The 25,959-nt window shown below is 38.3% G+C and overlaps 1 protein-coding gene across 1 annotated transcript in view; it reads right to left on the bottom strand.

Moving 5' to 3' along the window:
• Nucleotides 1-4,085: 4,085 nt before the first annotated feature.
• The window catches only part of DAP (death associated protein), a 52,652-nt gene continuing 30,778 nt past the window's right edge, over nt 4,086-25,959 (bottom strand). The window contains exons 3-4 of the mRNA XM_026841389.1: nt 9,997-10,039; nt 4,086-6,896 (exon numbers count right to left, since the gene is read on the bottom strand). Of these exons, the coding sequence (XP_026697190.1) occupies nt 6,777-6,896; nt 9,997-10,039 (163 nt within the window). The 3' untranslated portion in view covers nt 4,086-6,776. The remainder of the gene's footprint in view (nt 6,897-9,996; nt 10,040-25,959) is intronic.

Genomic DNA, 25,959 nt, shown 5'->3' with positions numbered 1-25,959 from the left:
TTATCTTTTATCCAGAGAGTAGGAATTAGATAAGGAATCATCTTCTAATGTTTGGGGTTTTTTATTAGCAACTCAGATTTAACACAGTGAAAAACTACCTATAAAAAGGATGTTAAAGGTGTTCCCCCAAACTGTATGTTCCAAGGAATGTGATCTCACGTTGCTTAAGGCCTCTGGGATAAACAAAATATTGCATCTTAGTTTCTAAAATTGACTGTTCTTTCTCTCACACACACTAGAATATAAATTAGGTCCCAGTTCAACATCCTACACGTGCATACACCTAGTGCTGGCTTTTGCAGTAGAAAGATAATACATATATTTCTTTATGCCAAACCTTGTAGGTTAAAAGAACTAGAAGTTTGTTAAAATATGTTTGCATTTGCAGATTTTCCTCATCCAAAGGTCTCTCTCATGCAAAAAGATTCAAGGACATGTAGATTTGCAAATCAACGAATTGTACTTTCAGTATATAATTAGGCAGTGGAAATTGAGGTCACTGAGCAACATAAGAAACAGTCAGTATCCAGTTCTGAAATAAGATGATAGCTCGGTTTCTTTTCTCTCATCATCTAACAACAGTTTTACAGAGCACAACTGAATCCACTTCTATGCTGATCCACTTACTATTCTAGTTTTAATACTTGAGGGTTTACTGCTTTAGTCACAGCTTCTGTTCAATGCAGATTTAAATACATCAAAAAATAAAACAAAATGTGAAACACTCCACCAGCATGTGCCCCAGTTGGGTGGTCTTCAAGAGGCAAAGCTACAAGACCTTTAGCTTCCTCAAAGTTCCCCCTCACCTTGTTACACACCCAGCTGACCCACCCTGCCTCTGGGGACAGACCTATTGGAACGGTGGCTTGGAGCTGAGAACCAGAGCTCCACTCAGCCCATGCTTCTCTCATACTTTGAAAACAGATGCCAAGACAACAGAGGGAGGTGAAAAAGACCAGGTCCACATCTGTTCTGTTCTGCTGGCTCAGGACTACTGTCCCTTCCCTGGCAGCTGAAGGCTCACCTCCCTCCCTCGTGAACCACTCCTGGGGGCTCTCCCTCTACTCCTGGATCCCGAACAGCATGAGGAATCTCAGCAGGAATCACCTGTGCATGGCTTCCATTTGGGAAAATCTTCTCTGAATTCACAGAAACAATCATGGATTAGAACAACTTGTTAAAGAAATGAACCATGAAGTCAGCAGAACTCAAACAAAGGGAAGGTTAATCCTCACTGCAGAGTGATACATCATTTGAAAAATGAAGCCTAAGATTAGGTGTACCTGACTTTAGAAGTAACGCTTTTTTAAAAAATACCAAGCAAAGTTTTCAGATAAATACAGTAAGTTCAAAAGTAGGTGTAAAACAAGGAGAAAGCTGTCACCACTCTTCCTTCAGACTCAAACACTGGCACACTGGTTGATTTTACTCAGAAAGGCACTGAACGTTGTTATTAGTGGTTTCAGTCATGTCTGAAACATGACAAGATACTATTTCAGCCGCTGGCAGCATGCAGACATTAGTAGCTACCTTTTGATTTTATTTTAACTAAACCTGCTGTTCTGTGTTTCAAGAGACACTTCTGGTTTAAGATGGAAGCCAGGTTAGTTGCTGTGCTCTCCAGTGCACTTGCCCCTCTGTATGTAAGAAAGGGATGTCATTAGCCTTCTTAACATGGCATTAGACACCCATTGATACCAGAGACAACCTACCAAAAACAGGTTATAAGAAGTTATTTTGCATACCTTCATAACCTGCCGCTTGTTTGTCAGCCAAGAAGGATAAAAACGGTTTTGCTGAACCAGCTTTATCACAACAGTGTGCGAATATACCAAAGGTAATACACGTGTCCTTACTGTCGGCTACAGAGAGCTCACAGCTTGTTAACAGCTAAACAATTTTTATAATCCTTAAAATCACTGTGGATTACAAATGCTTTTCTTTTTATAAAGCCGCAAGTGACCTACAGAACACCAGCCACTCGAATTTTCTAAAAATATCTCCAATGCAAGCCGGGCAGCAGAGATTATATTACAGGGCTTCTTTCAAGGTCACTTGCAAGATCTATGCTTGCAATGGCTTTAGTATCTGTGTTTCAGTTTTGTCCCTGGCAGCACTGGGAGTATGCTTTGTAAAAAATTCATCAGCATCCATGCATGCCCATCAGCTCCAAGCAGTAATAAATTACATTTTCAGAAAAGGTATTCTATTCTTTTTCTCAGCTCGGGTCAGCATCCTGAAAGGAAGGGAAACAGTTTGTGCAACAGAACTGACTGCTTTGTTCATGGAGAGCTTTGTAAAATACAACCCATTCCAGCTCTCCTCTCAGGCTTCCTATCTAAATACCATTTTATGAAAAAGACTGAAAAAATAGTATACACTAAATGCAGTCTCTTCTCTGATGGGGGATGAGGAAAACCAATAAATACACTTTCTTGAAGGAGACCCAGGAACACAGCAACAAAATAACAAACTTTCCTAAGAAAAAAGTGTGTGCGCCAGGGGTGTGATAGAGAAATTTTGAGGGGGAAAAAGAATTCTTTAGGAGAGCAAATCAGGTACTTAGAAATTACCTTTACTAATTTTACATAATACAATTAAGCACAGCACTTACTAAAGGCTTCAGCTACAATGAAGATTTATTTTACTCATCTGTTGAAGAAATCTGATGGAGATTTACTGCTGCAGACTTGAATCAAATTTCTTCTCTTTGAGGCTTGTCCAGTCACTATGATCTGCATTCCTCTTTAGAGCAGATAATGTTAGCTGTAACTAGTTATATTTAAGTGTCTCTATCTTGTGAAGAAAAAGGTTTGGGTGCAAAAAAATCCAACTAAAACAGAGATTTGCCTTCTTAGTTCTTTATATCATTGCAGCATATGACCACCAACATCTCTTCCTACTGTAAAAGTAACTATACCCTTACTGACATCCCCACATTTTCTAAAATGCAATTAATGTATCTTAATCCTATAGCTAACAGCATCCGCCTAGACTTAAATCTCATTTTAAACTTGATATACCCAAATCTGAAGGGGACATGAAAAGTGGCTTACAAAACCCATACCTCCCTCCTCCATGAAGATGGTGAGTATTCAGAATAAAGTTATTCCAAAGGGACAAAACCATATGTCTAATCCATCCCCTTCACCTCTGTATGAAACAGATTGCTGTATTTTCATTGAACAGCCAAGAGCACGTGACGATGATACTACTACAGATACAAGTACAAGACTTATGTTCAAGACATCCAATGATGCAAGGGTAAACCATACTGCTGAAACTAGCAGTAAATAATTTCTAATTACTAATAACATTTGCAATACTGCTGATAGCAGGGCCATGGAACTTGGAATAATTATGGACAATTCAATCAACAGCATGCCAGACAGCATGCACATATATTTTCCCCAAATTTAAAGAAAGAAGACATTTTTTGAATAAAGTAGCCCATCATTATGTGAGTTCAGAGTCTTAGGACCTAACATTGCAATAGTCCCAGGGTTGTAAATCTGGCATTATCTGCACTGTATCGCATATATTTGCTATACTATATACAGACCACACATATACTAAATATAGGATGCCCAAAGCATCAGAAAGCTTCCAGAAACGCTGTGGCCATTTCTCCAAACTCCAGTGAACCACTTGTGTTATGGCATGCACTATGTAATGTTAACTGCAGTTTTATGAGAAGCTTGCCACCTCTCCTCGTAACAAAACTTTCTTTTTCTGAAAGAAGATTAGAACTTGGAAAACAATGGAAAATGTTTAATTTCATTTCTTTTACCATACTGATTTATTACCAGGCTTAGATTCTACAGTTTCGTAAAAACCAAGTTAAGATCTCCAATTTCATAGTGGAAAACAACTCCCATTCTATCTGGTAGCATGTAGTTTTTATTTTAAATGAGACTGGACTATCCAAAACAGCTCATCCACTGTGTCATAAAACTTCCTAATAAATGTCACCGTCTATAAAATGTTGATTAGTCATACAGCATTCTGTAATAAAATCCTATAAACCCCACAAAACCGCACCCTGCTGATTTACACTGTATTTACAGAAAAAAAGAGCCCAAATATACAATTCCATGCTTTATTGTTGCATTATTGCCACACTGACAATTACAGAAAATTTCTTTTGCAATCATTTTGAGGTAACATTTGAACATTTCCTATGTTTGTATGTTATTGTAACATATTTTAAAAGTATCGTTAACCATCAGTAGGCAATCCAGATCACCAGTTATGATTATTTTAGGCAAGGTAATGCTTTGGTAAGGACACCTATGTATAAACACGGATACCTCCCAACAATATATATAATACGCTTTCATACAGAGACGTTTTCTAACCATATTGGAATTCCTGCACTCTAAAAGCCACTAAAGCTATCTTGAGATTAATACTCTGTTGTACAAACTTATACATCCATCTAAGTAATCAAAGACAAAATTCAGGTATTTTCTATGTATGTTGTATATATTGCGTTCGCAACCAGGAGCAGTAGTTTGTAATTCAAAAGCATCCATGTTCCTAACTTTTAGTATTGAATGGAAATGTGGTGTTGCTCGCAGAAACACTTCTACCAGCTATTACTGGACACAGACCAGATGTACCCAGTCCCACTTAACTGTATGCTTCTATACTGAGGTACGTTTAGTTTTCCACTGCTGTCAGTGGAGTCGAGGGTGATGCAAGTCATCTTGAAAGACACTTCCATTTGGTCAAAAATGCCATACCTAAACTCTGTTGACTATCTTGACTATATCACCATTGACTACAGCTGGAGTTTAGACACTACTTCAGATGGAATCCCACCCAGCTCACTTTCAAGCCAGCAGCTACCAGTACCAAGTGACTGTGATGATCTCCTTCACTGCTGACGCAGCACACTGACAGCTGCTGGCTGCACCATCAACCAGATGCCACCGCTTTCTGTCCTGAATCTGCAAGTGTTCCTGCCAGCACATTACCTCATGCAGATATTCTACAAGGCTCCACAATGCTACCCTTATGAATGAGTTACAGTGTGAATCAATTGTACACTCATGAGCGGCTACAAACAAGGCCTCAGACGTACCAACGTCAGAAACAGAAAGCGTATTTTTTAAATTATGCATATTCTAATACAGAATAATTCTTATAAACAATGCTTGTTCCTTAAGGCAAGTACGGTTATCTAATTCAACTGAAAATAAAGACTGCATATACAGATTGTACACCCTTCCTCAGTTGTAGAATAAATATATCCATGCACATCCTTTGCATCATTTCCATTTCAAGCCCATGAAGAGATGGAAATGCCAGGTCCCTCTCACCCACATGAAGTGAGTTATTCCACTTGTGAAATGGGCCACATTTCACATTTTTTGTTGTTTTAAACCAGCTACTCAGGGAATAACTATTTAATCTGCAAAAATTTTTAAAAATAGTCTTTTAAAAACTCTTCCCCACTGGTTTTCTAGACATTTGATTTTAAACATAAAATGAAGTAGTAAAGCTCCAAGCAATGCCAAACTTTCACTGGTTTGCCAGGTGAATGTTTGCAGCACTAGGTCCAGTACCCGCTTTTTTGACATTAGTAAAAGTTTTATAAACCTAGAGGGTACTAAAGGCTGTACTGTATTTATAGCCAGTTAAAAACAGAAGTACACTTTAAATGTGTAGGTGGAATGTTAAAAAAATTATTTTCCTGGGTTTTACAGCAATGAGTTGCAGAAGGAAGATGATAGAGCTAAGTGATTTTGAACTGTGCAATCAAAAATTTATATATGGCCAATTGCTCTATCCGAAAAGTAACTTTTATATTCCCTTATATTACTGCTGTCCTTATTCACAATAAGAAAACTAGGAAAAATATGATGCGCAAGAGAGACCGGGTCACAAAGTTAAACACATTTACTAATGTTATCTACTAATTTCAATTGGTATCTCAAACCATAAGTTAAAAAAGAAAACATATTTTTTGCCAGTTTATTTTAACTTGAATTCTGGAGGGTCCCGAGCTCCTTCAGCTTGTTATTGGAATTGAGGAATCATCACCTCATAAAAATAGAGCCCCCAGAGAGACCCGCAAGACCACAAATCAGTTGCCTACAGCAGCAATGTTATTGTACCTCTCATTTCTCTCCCCTCTCCATACCCACAGACCTCCAAAGGGAAGAACCTTAGCAAGACTGGGTGAGTTCAAAGGGTGTAAAGAAGATTCAGCTGGATTTCTGCCCACTTGAGACTGGTTTTGGGCCCTTTTGGCATCTCACTAGTGGAATTCAGAGAGCACAGTCACCGGGGTGTAACACCACAGGATACTAAAGACTGCAATGGTTCTATGTAATCAAGACAACCACTGACTTCTATCAACACACACAACAAACTCCCTCCAGATAGTAAAGGTACCAGTTCAAAAGGGTTATTCTCCCTTACAGGCTTAGCATAAAAACTACATTAACTATCTGCTATTGCAATGCCACAACTAAAAATACAAGTTTTAAGCTCACTAATCCTTTTATCATACCAAAGTTTTATCTTGGCAGTAAGAAAATTTTATAAAAACCCCATCCCTGATCATCAAATATTTAATAGAGAATTTTCCACCTGGGATAACTGAACAATGTCTTCATTCTTATTCACCATTGGGAATTAAAGTAAAAGAAACAGCATATTTTAGAGGTCAATTTTACTGATTTGACAGTGTGAATCCTAAAGGGTTTTCATCTTCTTTGAAAAACTTATTCACTGATGGCAGTTTGGCTGAGATTTTGATAGAGAGCTCACTTGCGAGGCTGGTGGATGTGCTGTTTGACATGTTGTGGGTGAGGAAGCTTTTCCACAGAAGGATGTGGTTTCTGATGAGCCACCTGAGCCGCAGCTGGAGGGAAGTCCTTATCACCCTGTTCAGAGAACACACCAGGAAAAATTTAAGAAATGTTAAAAGTGTACCTTCCAGTTCAAGTGGATATAAGTGTTAAACATGTGAAAAGCAGATGGAAAACAGTGTTGCACGTTACTCTGGAATCCCCCTGTACACATGCTATCTTGACATTCTAAGTTTCACTTCTTCCAATTTTACACATCATCCAAGAACACAGTATCTTAAAGTGACCTAAGGAAAAAAAATCCAACATTCCTCTCTTCAGTACTTGACAGCTCCTTGTACTAAGTCATTTTCACTGGCCCTGTATGGTCAGATCCCATTGACCTGTTTACATTTTCACAAAGCAACCAGAAAAAGACTATTTTACAAATAAGGTAAGGTGTGAAAAACTACCTGCACAAGAAAACCTACTGTAGAAATGCCAGTTCTGTATTAAGAAAGGCAAGATATAAACCTGCTTTTGAGTCACATCTTAGAGGTGGCTGGCTTTTAAGTTTAACATGCTCTTTTTTAACCAGGTCTGCTAGTGTTAGTTCTCACACGCTGCTGTTGGGCAGGCTCAGTTCAGGTGTAACCCTTATGCCACCTACTTACAACTGTCATTTCTAGGGTCAGACCCATGAGGTTTCCAAAAAGCAATGGGAAACAACTATGACCAGTGCTCAGTGACAGGAGGAGAACAGCAGCACCACAACTTCCCTCTTTATAAATGGGAACAAATACATCACAAGCCAGAAACGCTCTGCATTCCACCGGGTTACAGGGTTACAACCTCACACAGACCTATTTTGTACAAAGCTGAGGTCTCAGATGGCCTGTTTCACCCCAACCTCATTTCAATCTACTCCAGATTCTTCCTTTCTGTTCTGATATAACTTTTTATATTGATCACTAGGTTAACTTTTTACATTTTTCACTTTTTTCTCTATTCCAAGTTACTTTCAATTTCCAAAGATCTCTTCTCAGACTTTTTATTTTCTGCCTTCTTTCCCACTGATGCTGCTGTTTGCCTTTTCCATAACACTCTGACCACTCAGACCTTGTTGTCTCAAATGGGTGACGTGAATGCAGCTCTTCTATGACTTGAGGGTACTGTAATTGTTGAGCAGATGACCGAGTCAGTCTCTAAATGGTAACAGGAAATGTCTATCTTAGAATCAAAGTACTGTAGAATAATTCAGGTTGGAAGGGACCTCAGGATGTCTCTAGCCCAACCTCCTGCTCAAAGCAGAGCCAGCTGTAAGATCAGACCAACTTACTCAATGTTTTAATCCAGTCTGATCTTGAAAACCTTTAAGGACAGAGACTGAATAGCCACTTCAGGCAACGTTCTCCACTGCCTGAATGTTCTCACAGTGAAAAAGTTTTAATATTTATGTCTAGTCAGGCCCTTCCATTTCAATTTGTGTCTGTTGTCTCATCTGCCTGCCATGCACCACTAAACAGCCTGACTCCATCTTCTCGATAACTTCCTTGTAGATGTGGGAAGGTTGCTGTTAAGTCCTCCTGAAACCACCTCTTCTCCATGCTAAACAAGGCCTGTTCCCTCAGCTGCTTCTCCCAGGATGTGTGCTCCAGCCCCCTGACTACCTTGGTGGCCCTCCAGCAAACTCACTCTGGTTTATCAACACCTTTCATACACTGAGATGTTCAAAACCAGATGTGGTCTAAAGCATGCTGAGCAGAGGGGGATAATCCCTTCCTTCGATCTAATGGCTACTGTTAAGACAGCTCAGGATGCTTTCTTGCTGGTACGTGGCTGTCTCACGACCAGTTGCTGCCTGACATTCTTCCAGCTTGTCCAGATCCCTCCAAGTAGTAGCCCTTCCCTCAAACTTAGTAACTGTTCCTCACAATTTGATGCCAGCCACAAACTTGATGAGGAGCCTTCTGTCTGATAAAGACATTAAACAGGACAGGTCGCAGTATATAAAACCTCCACTTGACACAGATGAGAACTATTACATACCAGGAAGCTTGAAACCATAATTGAAAAATTACTCTAGTTTAAAAAAAACATTGCTAGGTTTTGTTTATTACATAGATAAGAAATTTCGATACGTTTGGGAGCTATAAAGTCTCAGAAAATGATAGAAAAAGTTTGCTCTGCCATAGGTTAATAAATAAACCTGTAGCTGACCGCTTACTGAGCATAAGTATAGTATCCTATCAAGTAATTGATTAACTAGAGATCAGTTACAAAATTAAGAAAACGGGCTTTTCTGTTTTGAATCTTTTGCATGCCTACTCAACTGGGCGCCTGTGATAAAATTTTTCTTCATAAAGAAAAAAAATCACCTGTTACAGTGCTATCAAAATTACTAAACTTTAACGCAATAAGTAGTTAGAAGTAATTAGGCATCTAGATGCCTAAATAGATATCCACCTTGGTGCAGATGGAGGTCCAGGAAATCCAGCAGTGCCTGTCTACTACCCTTACAGGCTAGGGAAAATGGCATCAGCTTGCTCTTTCCACCTACGTGATGTGACACAACCATCTTAGAGTAAACGACATTACATACCCCACTGATGTAAGACCATCATAATAAGGTTATCCATTATGTAAAGCCATGATAAAAACCCTGTCACAACACACAACGCATGAATTACTGATCATATGATTAACAGCGAGTTAATACTAATGGTTTAGCTTATAGATTTCCAGGTCCCACCTGCTGTTAAAATCCAGGGAATAATGCCTTGAATCCCAGGTACCTCAAGGCACATATGGCAACTGAAGCATGTATCTTTAAACACGTATCCTTATAGGCAGGAGTGTCACTCCTCATCACAGACCAAGCTATAGCAGCAGACTTAACATGCAACCACTTTCAAAGGAAATGAATGTAGTAATATCTAGCTTAGATTAAAAAAAACCCAATAAACTTAAAGTGCTAAAATTCAAAGAAAAACAGTGGAAGTAATTTCAATAAATAATTTCAATTTCACACAAAACCAAAAAGAATGCTCAAAGGGACTTACACAAATAAGCAAAACATAAAGCCTCTTATCATAAAAGAGGAATGAAAAAGATTAATTTTCCTCTGATCAGTGATAATTCTGAAAAGCCTACAATAATTTTTCTATGAATCAAAAAAATTTAATGACAATCTTACCCTAGCAATGACACCAGAGATGAACACCGTTGGTTTAGGTGGGCTGAAAAAAAATAAGAAGGATTATTTGTACAAATTATTTAGAAGGTAAAAATAAAAAGTACATCACATATAGCGCCAAAAGTGCCATTTTTGGCAATTAATGAATGTTTCAAATTGACAAGACAAATTTCCTCTGCAAATGACTACTGCCTTACCCATACTTACTACAGACAAGACCAGACCTGTAGGTTTTGGTCGCTATTACTTCACACAAAGTGTGCAGCAGTAAAAGGCTAGTCTAACAGTGCTCTGTTCCTTACTTAAAGCTGAGAGTCTTTGTGCACATTGGTTTCTTAATCCTCAAATTTTACATGTAAGCTGCCAGCAGTACTTTAGGCTTAGTATATTTGTACTACAACAATGAAAACTGTAGCTGGACTAAACTTACTGCTGTGATGGAGAATAAAACAAAATTCAAGTTTGTATCTGTCAATCAAATGGATTAAGATTCTCAGTCTCAGAAAAAACAACACCAAGTACTTTAAATCACAGATTTTCAAGCATATATTTATCTACTCTATTACACAGAAGGAGAATCATATCTGCAATATCTGCAGCCACATCTAACAATTCGCCCCTGGTGGGGGGCACTTCAGTGGTCTCCGGGGCAAGTAAACATACATCTGCCTGGAATCTGCAGAAGGATCAAGACCAGGAGCTCCAGAAAGTCTCCACAATAGAGGTAATACTTCTGTAAGAAAACCATGTAACCTGAGGCACTGCAAAGGTAAGGGGAACGCACAAGTAAAGCTGTGCCTCCCTCTGAGCATGTCCACAACCGAGGACTCAGAGCAGGTGGTTCATTAACTTGGACCATGAGAAAGGTCCTCACTCTGTGATGTTATGGCTGATGAGGTTGGAACAACATAAAGCAAACACAAATCAAATTATTTATTAGCGGAATGAGACTGATTCTTATGATGCGCTTTACAACTACACAGCTTGTAAAGATTTATTAATATGATCTTATATGAAGTTAAGGTAACAAGCAGCACCGTATTAGACCTTGATATAATGGTCTAATAAACACTGCCTGAGCACTGTTTAAGTCACAGCATTGCTACAGAGTCTCTGAACACCCCTGTTATTTAACAACACTCATCATCCCTTCTAAACATTTTTTGAAAGACAGCATTAGAAAAAGGGAAAAGGAAGTTCTGCTCTAAAATACCACCATGTAAGAGTACCAGTGATATTTCCTGCAATGAGAAAGATTATTTTGATAGCTGTATTAGACTCCTTCAATCTGATTTTCTGTTAGTATAAACTAATAACAAGCAAAGATCAATAGCAACACACTTTCATTTTATCCTAATTGTACTGAGCCAATCAGTACATTACTGTCTGCATGAGATTTCCTGGATGCTGAGTAACAAACTCAAATAACTCTGAGAAAACACAGATGTACTGCGGTGGCTTAAGGTATCATTTATAAACTCGCACCATGATATTATAGAAGAAATGAACAGTAAATGGAAAAAAAAAAATGTGTGGCAAGTTATTCTTCAACTATACATGGAATCTGGCTTTAGTCACACTCAGAGGAAGTCACTTGTTTGACACTGCATTAGTAACAATACTGGATAGTGAGAAATTAAAATCAGATGGATTTTTTTCTTACATTCTTACCATGACCTTTCAGTGTTCACTATGCTTGGATGATGCATGAAATTCAAATCAACATTTCCCAAAAAGAGCCTATATTTGCTAAACATGCTACGGCTCGTCTGCCCACCACCACGCCGTATGACCCGCTGTGTTTCATACTTCTTGCTTTAACAACAAGTGACATGCCTCATGGTTTTGGCCAAAAATGACTACTAGAAGGAATGTATTGCATAATGGTTGTTTCAAACACAGCCTTTCTCACTGCAAATTGCAAAAATCTTCTCACAAACCCTGATCTCCTGTTCGAAATGTCACGCTATTAATATTCAAAAGACCCAAGCTTGCAAGTGCCAAGTTCCCTGGTACACAATACAGCTGAACAGTTAGAATATTTGGTACATTTCCATACTTATTATTTTTACTTGGTTGTATGTTCCTTTGTCTAAGGAACTAGACTGAAAATCCTATAAAGACCATTTTCATATTCAGTTAAGCTAATCCCAGTCCGAGGTATACATTTCAAGTAGTACCACAGAAGTAGCTAACATATCTTTATAAAGACAGCAAAAATCAGCAATACCATTTCCCTGGTAAAAACTATATCCTTCAGATTTAAAGCATTTATCTTGAACTCTACCATGAAAAAAACATATTTACCCTTGTTTGTATGCAATTGGTTCTGTGACAGTCTTTAGTTGCAGGATATTAGGAACAGGACACTAATTAGGACCATCCCACGGGTGTGTGGTAGGCACCAAAACACATCACCATAACACACCTAGGGTTCATGTGGAACATTTTAGGATAGCACAGGGCAACTCACCAACACACAGAAAGCAACCTAATGGGAAATCAGAGTTCAAAAAATGTATCTACACCCAGATGCAGTGGGAACAGATTTGTCCTTAACTTTCACCCTTGTTTGTTTTTTCCATGGATTTTTGACTGGACTTTCGTGATCTCTGCTAGATTTCCAACTTTTAAATGGAGAACTAATGGGAACGCTGACCTGGCTTCCTTCTCAAGCACCTCTATCCCCCACTCACAACGATCTTTTACAGAAACTCCAGCATTCCTTTCTGGCTAACCTGAGGTCCCACACTCAGCTGCAGGCATATGCTGTAATGAGGCTTCACCTCTCAACTGATCACAAAGACAAAATGCTTTGCTCCTATGGAAGATATATCAGCCTATTAGAAAGCTCATTTTCATACATTACTTATTCCTTAGTAGGGGAAAAGACAGAAAACTGGCCAGAAACGAGAATGGTTAAGTGTGTATGTAATTTATGTTCTATGTTAAAGCCACTGGCTTTTCCCCCCATTTTTACCAGATTACATTGTCCCAGAAAAGATCTTTAAAAATTTAATATTATCACTTATCTTTGATGATCTATAGAACCAGAATCAGGCCAGACACTATATAATCACACATCTATACTAATGAAGAATTCAACGGATCAGAGAAAGGCCTGAAAAATCAGTCCCTGATTCACACTTTAATTTCATTCTTAATGAGAGAAATCTTTCTACAGATGAACTTCTTCACAATAAATTCAATCTCTACTGCCAGACTGTCAAACCATTGTTTTTTGTGGACCCATATTAGCTGCCTGGACCATAATTTTCTAACTGCACTCTGGGACATCTACTGGGAGTGCAGTGTTGCAACATCACTCATCATCTTTCCCAAGGACCTACTGAAAATAGAAACAAAAATGGAGAATGTGCACAGGCTATCATCGCTACATTTGTAAAACACTTTCAAATGCTTTAAATTCTATTGGTGTTTTATGCAAAGCACAACCTACATTTCCAGTATTTTGTAAGCTGTGATGGCTGCTTTGAGGATATACTTAATCTGACGAAAATCAGTTTGACAGATGTTGTTTTGAAGATGCAGCATTCCTTTGTCTAGGCGCCAGTAAACAAGAAAGCAAAAAAATATTACTTTCTGACAAAAACTGATTTTGTTTATACATATATGTGCTTTGCAGCTATTTAATGCACACATTTTTTTAAAATTAAATAATAGCTACAGCTCATATTGTGTAGGGAGAACGATGGCATGTTTGCCAAGACTGCTTAGTGTGTGTGTCAATACTTTCAGAGCAAAACGTTATTTTATTCTAACATATGGAGGAAAAGAACACATCTGTTAAGGTCTGAGTGTTCAAAGAACTTACCCTAATTTTACATGTGCGATGCTGCTAAGAACTGCACCTGTTTAACATCAGACTCTCTACTGGATTAATTTACCTTGATTGTATTCAAATAAAATAAAGATTTCTATTATTTCATAATACTTAGCTTAAATAAGATCTTTACCTGACACTGCAAGTAAATCACAAAGAAGATGGAATACTTGAAAAGATTGCTAACTAGATGAAATGAGGCATTAATAATACTAAAGTCTTATGCCTTCACCTTGCAGGGACTGGTGGAACTGAAGTCTGACAGGCATACTGTAAAGACAGACACAGTGACATTGGAATTACTGTGAAATCTCCTACAAGTCACAGAACATACATAGGGCAGATGAGCATTTATCCAACTCCATTTAAAATTGAGAAACTGAATAAATTAGTTTTCTAAGTTAACAGGGAATTTTATAATTATTAACTATATCTACCTAGATATGCCATGGTATGCGCACAAACACATGCAGAGGCTATGCATATATATACACACACACAGATATATAAATTACACAGATTCACAGCTGTTTAAGAGTGGTCCCAAATGTAGGAAAGTGCACAACACGTTCCCACATCCATGTGGGGAAGGAATGCCTGCAGCCTTCTCCTGTTTGCAGCATCTGAATTGCCTCCCGCACCATTACATGGCGGGATGGATCTGAATCTGATGCCATTTTCAAGTGGCAGGTTGAATGGCAGATCCAGCCTGGAAAAAGGACTATAAGCATCGCTCACAGTGTGGTCCAAAACAAAAGCCTACTTTTACAGTTGACAAACCAGGAAACAGAACAATACATATGTATCATTCCTTTCCACATGAAATAGAAAAGCTCCTGAAATGGGAAATGGGTCTTGCTGCGGCCAGTCAGTGAAGAAGGCTAGTGCTTCATGTTCACTGATGATAGAAAAAAAAAAAACAAAACACCACAAAACCCAAAACAAAAAAAAACACCCCAACATGCTAAGACAAATAAAAAATGAGAAAAAAATAGTGCCTCACAGTATACCTCATTTAAAATACTGTATTCAGTCCAGGAACACCATAAGTAAAGAATTAGAGCAGAAATAAAGATGGAAAAAATAGCTGAGAGAGCATGGAGAAACTTCTATATGAGGAAAGAGCTAAGAACTATTTGCATACAGTACACATAAGAGTGGAGAATATTATTCCCATTTACCTTCTTTATAGTATAAGTAGAAACAATTGAAGAAAGTAAAAGGCATATATTTAAAACTAATAATAGCAGATACCTTTAAAATACCATAGAATTAAATGCAGAACCTCCTGAAAATAAGGCAACATCAAGATCAAGAATTTAGTGAGATTCAAAACCAGAATTAGACATTCATATGACGCAAACCCCTTCACATCAGTTAGGACAGAAATATGTAAAAAGTTATTGGGTTCAAGTTATCCTATTGTGGCTTAACTGCAGCTGACAACTAAGCCCCACAGAGCCACTCGCTAACTCCCATCCGTATTGGGATGGGCAAGGGAATTGGAAGAGTAAAAGTGAGAAAACTCGTGGGTTGAGATAAAACAGTTTAATAAATAAAGCAAAAGCCACAGAAGCAAAGCAAACCAAGGAATTCATTCACCACTTCCCATGGGCAGGCAGGTGCTGATTCAGGACAGCAGGGCTCCATCATGTGTAAACGGTGACTTGGGAAGACAAACCCCATCACTCCAAACGTCCTCCCCTTCTTCCTTCTTCCCCCAGCTCTATGTGCTGAGCATGACGTCCTATGCTGTGGGATATCCCTTTGGTCAGTTGGGCTCAGCTGTCCCAGCTGTGTCCCCTCCCAGCTTCTTGTGCACCCCCAGCCTACTCACTGGTGGGGTGGGGTGAGAAGCAGAAAAGGCCTTAACGCTGTGTAAGCTCTGCTCAGCAGTAACTAAAACATCCCTGAATTATCAATACTGTTTTCAGCACAAATCCAAAACGCAGCCCCCTACTAGCTACTATGAAGAAAACTAACTCTATCCTAGCCAAAACCAGCACATATCCTTAAACTGATCAGGACTACAAATAAATCTCTCCTGTGCAGAGGTTAAACTCTGGTATGTCATTACCCTGCCTTCAATTAAATGTATCAGGAAAATAATCTCTTACAACATCTGATTCATCCAAAATTCATCTACGTGCTGTAAATCGGGGTACAAGCACAACCTCAAGATTCCTATTACGCCAACACTTAAATGAGGTTATCCTACTTTAAAGAGGTCAGAATTACACAGATGCAAGGCCTTTGTTAGGCTAGAAGACTTTTTGTCAAAACAGGTAAAAAAGTTAAATACATTAAAAGTACATTAAACTATCTTCTAAATGGGAATGACTCATTTTTCTTTTCATACTTGTGGAAATTAATGATATGTCATCACTGGCAATCATCTTTTGCTGTTTAAGTGGGTCTGGCAACCAGACATGCAAAATATATAATAGCATGACATGTTTTTCAAAGACTTAGGAACCACAAACCATGTCATAATTTTTAACTACCAAAGAGTAACAGTGTAGTCTGTAATTGGGTGTTTCCTTCCTTTAATCAAACCATCCAGCGGCAACTCATAGTTGGCCTCTAGCTGATGCAAGCAAAGGAGCAATTCCTGCAACAGGCTGCGAACTGAAGAGGCACATACGCAGAACCCAGAGCTGTGCCCAACTCCCTGAACCACCAGGCAAAAGCAGCGTGCAGACAGCACACACCTCACCCCTCCAGCACCCCAAAACAGCAGGGAGTTGAAAAATGAGCAAAACCTTCTACCGAGCAGCTAAACCTTTATTTTCTTGCTCATTTCCAAATAAACATATCATTCACTTTCATTAACAAGTTGCTTATGCAAGGAAAATTGAAAACATATATGAAATAGAATGACCTGCATTGATCACCTGACTGTTCCCTAATTAGAGTAGGATTTGCTAGCTTCTACCTTGTCCTGGCATGATTTTCACCCCATGAACAGAAATTTCTCCATATATTCTTAGCTGAATTTCATATCTAGTCAACAAACCTTGACTTTAATCCTGCTCTTATTTTTCTGGAATTTAAAGCATTTTGGCCAGTTGTTCAAAACATCCAGCTTAATCTTCAAGGTTGCTTGGGAATTCTTATTTTCTAGTTATGAAACATGAAAGCCAGCTCATCTTAGTTTCAGCTTAATGCCTCTTTAAAGATGTCCAGATACTTCTTTATAGGGGTGCTTATTGAATTTATATAGTTGCCTTTGATTTTGGCATTGTATGTGAAAATAAATTCCAAGACAATTAAAAACACACAGAGATGATTAAAAATACATTTCTCAGCAATAGAGTAAAATGAACAAGCACACTGCTCATCAGCTTGCCTGAAATACTTTCCCATTGGTTATAATACATTTAGGTTATTAATTTTCTGGACAGAAAAGTAATAATTAGTCTGACTACCAGAGGGAAATATTCTAGTTGATTGCACGGGGACATACAGTATCTGATATTCTATGATAATTTATCCTGTTGAGGTCATTTATTTATCTGCCATAGCTTTCAAACCTTTAAGATCACCCACAGGATGGCACTGTTGAACCTCTTGAGTATCGTGCACAGTAAGTAGGGAACAACCTCAAAGAAGTCCAGGTGCTGCAGCAAATACCAAAACAAGTAAAAAGCAATACTACCCCTTGGTGCCCGATCTTGATGAAATCCAGTATGCATATACACACACACTCCCAATACGCACACACATACCTACAGACGCTACTTTTCAAAAACAATTTTCACATCCCCATGTATTAGTCTGTGCCCTGATATATCCCATGAAATAGCTTCCACTCTGTTAAGTTGTTCCTCTTCCTATGCAGGCAAAAGTAATGCAAGTTTGAAAGAAGAACTCAATGTCCATTCAGGAAATTTTAATGACTATTTGTTTTGCTATTCACATACAAGCAAATTTGGTGTCCTGATCTTTTAATGAGGTGGTAAATCACTGGCCATTATATTTAATAGCAACTGATTGTCATTCATTGTTCTTACATTCACTGTCAATGTATTGCAACATATGGCCCAATTAATCTCACCAGCCTCTCATTCATCTTTGTTTTTAGCACATGTGTTAACCATAACAGAAAATTATTTAAGAAAGATACCTGCCATCTCTTATCTATCTTGTTGCACATGACATTGCTATCAGAGAGTAAATTTCTCTTTCGTGCATTCTTCTGATCACAAAATGAAGATTTAAGTATTTCACCTTTCCGATGGACTCAAGAGGATTTAGAAATAGTCCATAATCCTCCAACCACTGGTTCATTTCTTAAAGTTCAAACCTGTTATCACAGTACCTACACTAGCTCTTAGTGAACATCAATGACAAACTTCTCACAGGCAGCAACTGCAGCATTAGCACACTTAGTATCTGTAGTCACTTCACTGTGGAAAAATGAGCGCTACGAAAACTGACATAAAGCAAGTTGTACTTAAATGGTAACACAATTCAAAGAAAGCTCTAAAATAAGGAATGAAGTAGGGCAGACCAAGTGTTTGCAAAATAGCCAAAGACCATGGTGCAAAGGGGAGAGAGGACAAAATCTTCCATGTATCAGTCATGCACTGAAGTGTACCCCTGTGCACATTCCCACGATGGTAATATACTTCCATACAGAGAATATCATGACACATTAGCCAGTTCAGCACTGCTGTAGCTTCTCCATCTCCCAGCAGATGAAAGGTGGAGTGGAACTGGAAAAACAGCATTGACACTGTACTAGGAATACACAATGTCAGTGCAATGAAGGAGACACAGATAGTAGAAGCTAAAGAGAAGGTGAAAATCTTCTCACTCCTGCCCAGGTGAATCTGTGTTTGTCTCAGACACTCAGCAGTAGCCCAGAATTTCCCAAACTTTACTGTTAGTAGTTCGTACCCGAATCTTGCTTTCCAATGCCTCAAGCCATTAATCATTCAGTAGATGTGCACCTTTCACTTTGAACAACTGCAGTATCATTTCTTATTACCTTGAACTGCAGACACAAGGTCAAATGTGCATGCATGTGCCTGCACAAGCATAAACACTACATCATTTCCCACAGCCACAGCACGAGTGTGAGGAGTCTCTTCAATTTTACACCATGCATTCTGCATGGTTTCCATTCTGCAGTTGCACCCTCCTGTTATGCGAAGTTCTCCAAAGCAAATGCAGACTAGAAGTCAGCACTTTTTCACTTCCGTAGCTGTTCACTGCTCTGCCCACAGCAGAACAGACTATGGTGAAGTTTTTGCCCATTTTTGGGAAAGCTTTGAGCACAATAATGGCGTTGCAGGAGGTCATGAAGACACTCTGGTTGTATAAGATCCCTCGCTGAAGACTGTGTGATCTGGCTGTATTGGCCAGGAACTTGCTTTAGTTCAAACCCTGCCAAAGTTAGATACAGTTCTCCCTATTCTCCAGTGGCAAGTGGCATTTCTAGAGGCATAAATTTTGTCATAGGAATAACAGACCAGTAAATCCTGGTACATGGAATTCCTCTTTATTCAGATATAGAAAACAAAGAAAACATTTAAGCATGCAATCTTACATTTAGAGCTCATAGAGGACCAACAGAAGACAGGCTTAAAACATATTTTCAACTTAACAACTTACTTTTAATAGTGAGAAACCCCCTAACCCCTAACAAAAGCTTAGCCCACCTAGGTTTTTAATGTGACAAAAGAAAAGGAACAAAGTTATATAGAAGGGATTCAGATAAGGGTGCATCTTTCTTTGAAAAAACTTGGAGAAATTTAATTTCTCCAAGGAGAAACTGACCTCTGTTGACCTGAGAGGAAGCAACCACTTGATTTCTCTACTGCCATTACTACACTTGCTGCTGAACTGTGGTGGTCAGAAAAGCAGCATCTTCATTTTCCATCTAGAAATATCCTGTCACCTGAACACAATCAGAACAGGCTGTTTCTTCCTTCCATACTTATTTTAAGGGTTTAATCTAGAAGGAAAACATCAGATGTTACTACAATCACCTGCAAAACTTCCACTGTCAACAGGACCGGAACTTGGTACCAAGAAAATACACAGAAAATGACCTTGAAGAAATCAATAGCAATGAGATTCAAAGCATTACAGTCTGAAGGATTTCAAGAGGATTTCTTAGATGGTAAGCTTTCACTCAGCGTGAAATAAATGTCTAGCTTTAAGTGATAATATAAGCCATGACAATGCAAATGAGTAACAGATCAATGTGCTGTTAAATCTGAATATAGTTCTATAGTAGTACCCACTCATTTCAATGGGATGTAGAAATCTTAAAGCATCTACAAGCTCCTGAATATCACTACTGATTTTTCTGCTAATCTAACAAAATCTCGTTTCCTAGATCTGTCGCATCTTGGTGCTCCATTTGTATGAATGGCTTTTAACTGCTTTAATAATAGCTTAAGTAGTTGATTTCTTTAAATAAGTACTATAGCACCTTGCAAGATGGCAGCTAACCACTTGGCAGAAAGGGTTAGATAACATTTTTTATGCCTATGATGCACATATAGCTTTGCTTCCTCACTCTGCTTCTACAGGACAAATAGATTAGTCTTTCTGAGGAATGAAAACAAAACTTAAGTATGCACAGTCTCAGATGAGTTTTGCTTTTATTAACATCAGCAATACTGTTGGTATTTTATACTGGTCATTTCCATACAGAGCACAACAGAAAATAAAGACACTAAAAATTACTCATTTTACTTTATCTACTACCTGGTAGCACAGTTCTGGCTAGAATGCTGTCTAAAGTTATGTTTCTGTAGTTCTAGCTGAAGGGCATCCTTAGCAAGAACATGTTTTTTCCAGAACAACTACCTAGTGGTAGTACCTCTGGCCACTGTCTGAATGTTATAGCAAGTGACAATATAATAATGGGAGTTGACTTAAGTCATTGGCCTATTTGCCTTTGAAATCAAGGACAATGGGCATAAGTAAAATGTACCTCATTTCAAAAATAAAGTGTACCTATCTAAGTATCAATTTAGGTTAGATTAATAAAAAAGTTTTTTTCTAAAGTTTCCTTGATACCTCTGTATGCTTCAAAAAGTAATTTCTATCATCCTGTGTGTACTTGGACATATAAAAATTTTCATTAATAGCTTTTTATTTGCTAATGAAACAGGATATACCTTTTGTAAAAGTCTATTAACATGCAGAGACCTCTCCCAGTTCTGGTCATTTTTACTCTATGCAGTTCAACAGAGTAACAGAGCCCCAGGACATCAATGTGAAAATTAATGAAAATATGACACTACAATCAGATTTTCAAACAATTAAAAAGTGAAAATAGCAGCTGTCACAATAAGTGCACCTTTTATCACACACAAAACCAGGTGTGTGTATTTGTTAACTATACTGCATGACTTTTCATAATGTGGTACCACTGACAGCTTATTCTTTCCAACTTTTCACATTTTGAAGAAACATTTTGTAAATATGAGACATTTCCACTACAAAAAGATACTTCTCATTATTTATCTGTTAGCTCCACTAATTTTCTTATTTCCCTTTCCACCATTAAGACTCTGCAATCTGCTAGGACTTACAGCTGTGTAATGCTGACACTTAAAGAGTTCAGTATAAAACACATCACCATTTAGTTTTCATTACAAAAGCAAGTGGTTCAAGGGAGCTCAAGATCTGCAGGAGCAGGAACCAGAGGAAATTTTTAAATAGTACTTTTTGGCAGAGGGTACAGGGAAAGTAATGATCCTGTCATCCTCTCCATTCTCTCCACCTCTAGCTACCTCTAACAGCCTCAGCCCCCAGGGGGAAGTTCCCAAACCAACAGGTTTTTAGGTTGTTTTTAACAACAACACATATGGATAACATATCCAAAGCCAGCACCTTCCTGAGAAAACATCTCTGTAATTTACAGCATAATCACTTCATACGTAAATAGAGAAGATCTGGAATTTGGAACTTGTAGCAACCATATTTTGCTGCAGGCTGGACTCTTCTAAGTTCACATGATCTTAGAAGCAGCTGAAAACCTCTGCAAGGAGAAATCTTAAAAACACTTTAGAGGAACTGCACCATTTTGGATCTTAACTTTCTTCTTTTTTTTTATCAAAGACTTAAGGAGAAAATTAAAGATACACTGGCCTGAGATTGCCAAGTTAAAGAACACCAAGAAAGGATTCAAATGAGTAACCTGCTCACATCAGGAAAATATACCATGAAGGCGTGTGAACGGGGAGATAAACAGTTGAATCACGCTTAGAGAAATACATGTATCCAAAAAAGGTCTCACACTCCATTAAGGCTCTAAATTCTGGTTTGATAACTTACAATACATATAAACCTTTAAAAATTTGGCACCAAAAAAAGCACCAAGTCTTCATTTAACCCAAAATTAGAGATATGATTTTTTTAATCAGATGAGACAAAATTCTGAAACATAACATAACAGAGGTCAAAGGAAAGCAGCAAAGCTAGATGTAATGATAATGTATTTTGGGAAACGGTGTCTATCACTTCTCAGTCTCAGTGATTTTCAGAGCACCTACCACATGTTAGGTGCAAATCAAGTGGTGAGACTGGACTACAATTTAGGCTGCTCCCAGACACATAAAGCTGTGGTCCAGTAAACATCTAGTCTCTGATGGGGGCTCTAAAAAACGCCAATCACATTGATTACTACAGGTTTTTGATCACAACCTGATAGTTAACGCTTAAGAACTCAACATCAGAAAACAAGAAGCCAAATTAATGCCCAGTATATTTACTGCTTGTACTTGTATTCATTTATAATCCTCCTTTCACATTATTTCCCAAGATCACAATTTATAAACTGATATGTGTAAACTTCTGACCAGCAAACAAGTTTTTCTGCACACTCTTTTAATGTCAAATGCCTACCCATTCATTCTGAGTTTATGACCATGAAGAAAGCAAAAAGAGCAGGTGTAAAGAGAACATCCTTAATTTATCAAAAGGCCAAAGCAGTTTCTAATTTTCATCCTCTATACTTATGGCAAAACTGTATTAACTAATGTGGCATTCCTATTACTAACCTGCACTTTCAAGAGAGAAGACGGACCTCTTGTGTATACTTACTCTGAATACTTGCTGCTATGACATTAAAATTGACAGAAGGGTATTGGGCTCCTGTCATATTTATTTAAAATCTTTATACAGAAGTTGTCCATGGAGACATAGCCTAGGCACCCAGATGACAGCAATGCTATTGCTGCAACATAATGGGCAGCTACAAACTGAAGTTTAATTTCATTTTTGTCTATCAGAGGGATATCTTCTAGCTACTTTCAGTTACAAATAAAGATAAATTTCCACAAATTTTACAGTAGCAAATCATCATTCATAACTGTAACACATCAAGAGAAGTAGGAAGTAAAAAAGTGTACAGGAGCTTCAGGTGAGAAAAGCAAGCTTTGTTATAAAGCTGTGCTGTGAAGAACAGTAACATTTCCTGATGCAACGGAGAGGTTAATAGCACAATCCACAGTTCAGAAAAAACACAGTGCAATCATATTACTTGATCTGTAAGTGGAAATAAGAAGAGAAGGGCCCTTTCTTTCCAAGGACAGATAGGTCAAGAATTTCATGAGTACCAGGCAGAACAGTAGGAGAGAAAACTCTAGAGGCAAATGGATAAAAAAAGAAAAAAGAGAAGGAAAAAAGGAGATCCTCTCCTTTTGCAGTACTGCTGAGTAAGTATCAGGAAAAAATTCCTAAAACACAGTGGAAGTATAAGCTCCTGTGACAGGCCTAGATGACAGGGCAGAAGAGACACCCAGGGATATACTTCATGTTACAAGTAGTAGGTATCTCATTTTGTAGACAATAGTAATACTAGAGGAAGCACATCAAAAGACAATGCAGAAATGCCATTGATTCGCCCCATGAAGTGCTCTGATGTAGCTACTGCAGGGTATCAGTAATAGGCATGTTGCCATGGGCTTACTGCCTCAACCAGAAAAAGAGCTGAGCTACAACCTTGTTAATCGTACAAGGGAGACAACACTGTTCACAAATACTCTCTCTCCTCCCCCTTTTCTGTGTGGATGGACTAACTACAGTCTCATGTATGCAATTTCACCCCCTCACAATTTTTTGGTGTCATATGGAGAAATGATCCAAGTTTTGCAGCCTATGCAGAGACAAGGAGCACTCTCATTCTCTTGAAGAGAGGACCAGAAGACAGATTTGCAACTCCTAGGAAAAGCACTGATAAGCCATCAGCAGTAATGAACCACCAGGCATCTACGTATGGTACCTCTGCGATTTCCAGAACCCTACTTTCCATAAAGACCACTGCAGATCTTCAATCTTTTATGAATTTTATGAAGGTTATGACTTAAGCATTCCCACAGCTGTCCAACTCGGAAGAAAAATGCATGGGCAATTGCCCATTCTCTGTATCTGTTCTGTGCTGCCATGGTACAACCATGATGTGTGACAGAAATGATATACCTAGCATTGTGTCAAAGAGAGATCTGTGATCATCCATGGAAGTAACAGAAGTTGTGCTGATTTTAGTCTGCATTCACTTTACAGAGCTTCAAGTAACAGTAGGGTGTTAAGGCAGAATGGAAACACTACAGAAAATATGAACAAAGCCAACTCACTATTAAGAAAGTCCACCCTGAAGTAATTCCTGTCTGTCTTTCTCTAGGTCTCACAGACTGGCAAGCAGCCTCTCATAACTTTCTCATCAACCGATCAGCATTCAGAAAGTCTAATTTTGATTTCACTTAGTGTTACCTCACTGAGACTCTTGGCATATGAAGCAATTTCACCAGCTGTTACCATTGCTTTTAGGGATGGTAATCTTGAGGAACAAATTCATTAAAAACTTAAACCAGGCTGACAGGTGTGACTATTCAGTGGTGTTTTTCTAATGGAAATGCATATTTAGAACTTCAGAAAGGCTTTTAATTATTTCAGGTAGGTCAGGTTTTGGATCAGATCAATATATTAACATAGTAATATGAAGGTGTAATTTGGTGGCGTTTATGTCCTTGGAATATCTAAGAAAAACCTATTCAGTATCTCAGCTATTGTGCACATAATGCAACAGTTTCAAAAGCAGTTTGTAATCTTGAAGTCTGAGTATTTTCATTAATATACCCTGCTTCAATTTCCAAAGGGGTTAGGCATTCACAATTTCACTTGATTTAAACAGGAACACTGTACCTCTGAAAACTGAGTGAACAGTATTAAGTAGGGTACTTGCACTTGACAAACCACTTCTGAGTTTTCAGTAAAATGTGTAACTTAGCCTGCATAACCACTGTCAAAGAAGCATGACAAAAGGGAAACATCTGATACAATCCTTGGCAAAGATATGAAAAGAATTTGAGCACAAATACACAGAATAAATGGGATAGAGCAAAAGAGCTGGTTGTCCACCACCTCACATACGATCTTGGTTTTAAGTCTACACAGTCTAGTTTTCAATAGCTAACTAATATTTTTCTATAAACAATTTGGTTATAATGATAAGGAAATACAATATTGTGCAAAATGTGGACAGCCCTAAAGATCATAGTCCTTTTAAGGTACAGAACAAGCAATGCAAGCAGAGGCCAACTCAAATACCATTGCTAATGTGACCTTGTCCCTGGACTTGCACTTCAGTATCTTCCCTAGTCATTTATCTGACTGCCACTCAGGCTCTGTTAGCAGAGCCCATGAACAGACATCAGGCCACAGATAACACTCTCATCACTACAGCAATGTACTGGTTCAGTGCTCAGGGCAGGCTATCTCCAGAAGTTCAAAAGCCCACAGTTGTTTCACTCTAAAGATCACTGGCTTTTTCTTCCTTTGTGGAGCATGTCATATATACATGTATATGTGTGTGTGTGTAGCATATATATATTTCTGCACGCAAAATGAACTCATCTGACACTGGCAGTCTGTTGATCAGAACTCAGATCAGACAGTTTGGACCAGTGAAACTGTAGAAATAGCCAAGAGGTGGTTCCTTGTCATCCCGTGAAACAAGTTTGTAACATTTGGGTATACATGCATAACGTATCACTCTGAAAAGGTTAGATGACTCTCCTGGATCATACAGTCTTAGTATGTGCTTCTCGGGTTGCTCCTCCCTGACAGTGGCACAAAGGACAAGTGCTTCCTCT

The sequence above is a fragment of the Athene cunicularia genome, assembly GCF_003259725.1.
Source record: "Athene cunicularia isolate RWA chromosome 2 unlocalized genomic scaffold, athCun1 chr2_part1, whole genome shotgun sequence".
NCBI lineage: Eukaryota > Metazoa > Chordata > Aves > Strigiformes > Strigidae > Athene > Athene cunicularia.
The sequence above is the reverse complement of the archived record's forward strand: the minus strand, read 5'-3'. Positions and strand labels throughout refer to the sequence as shown.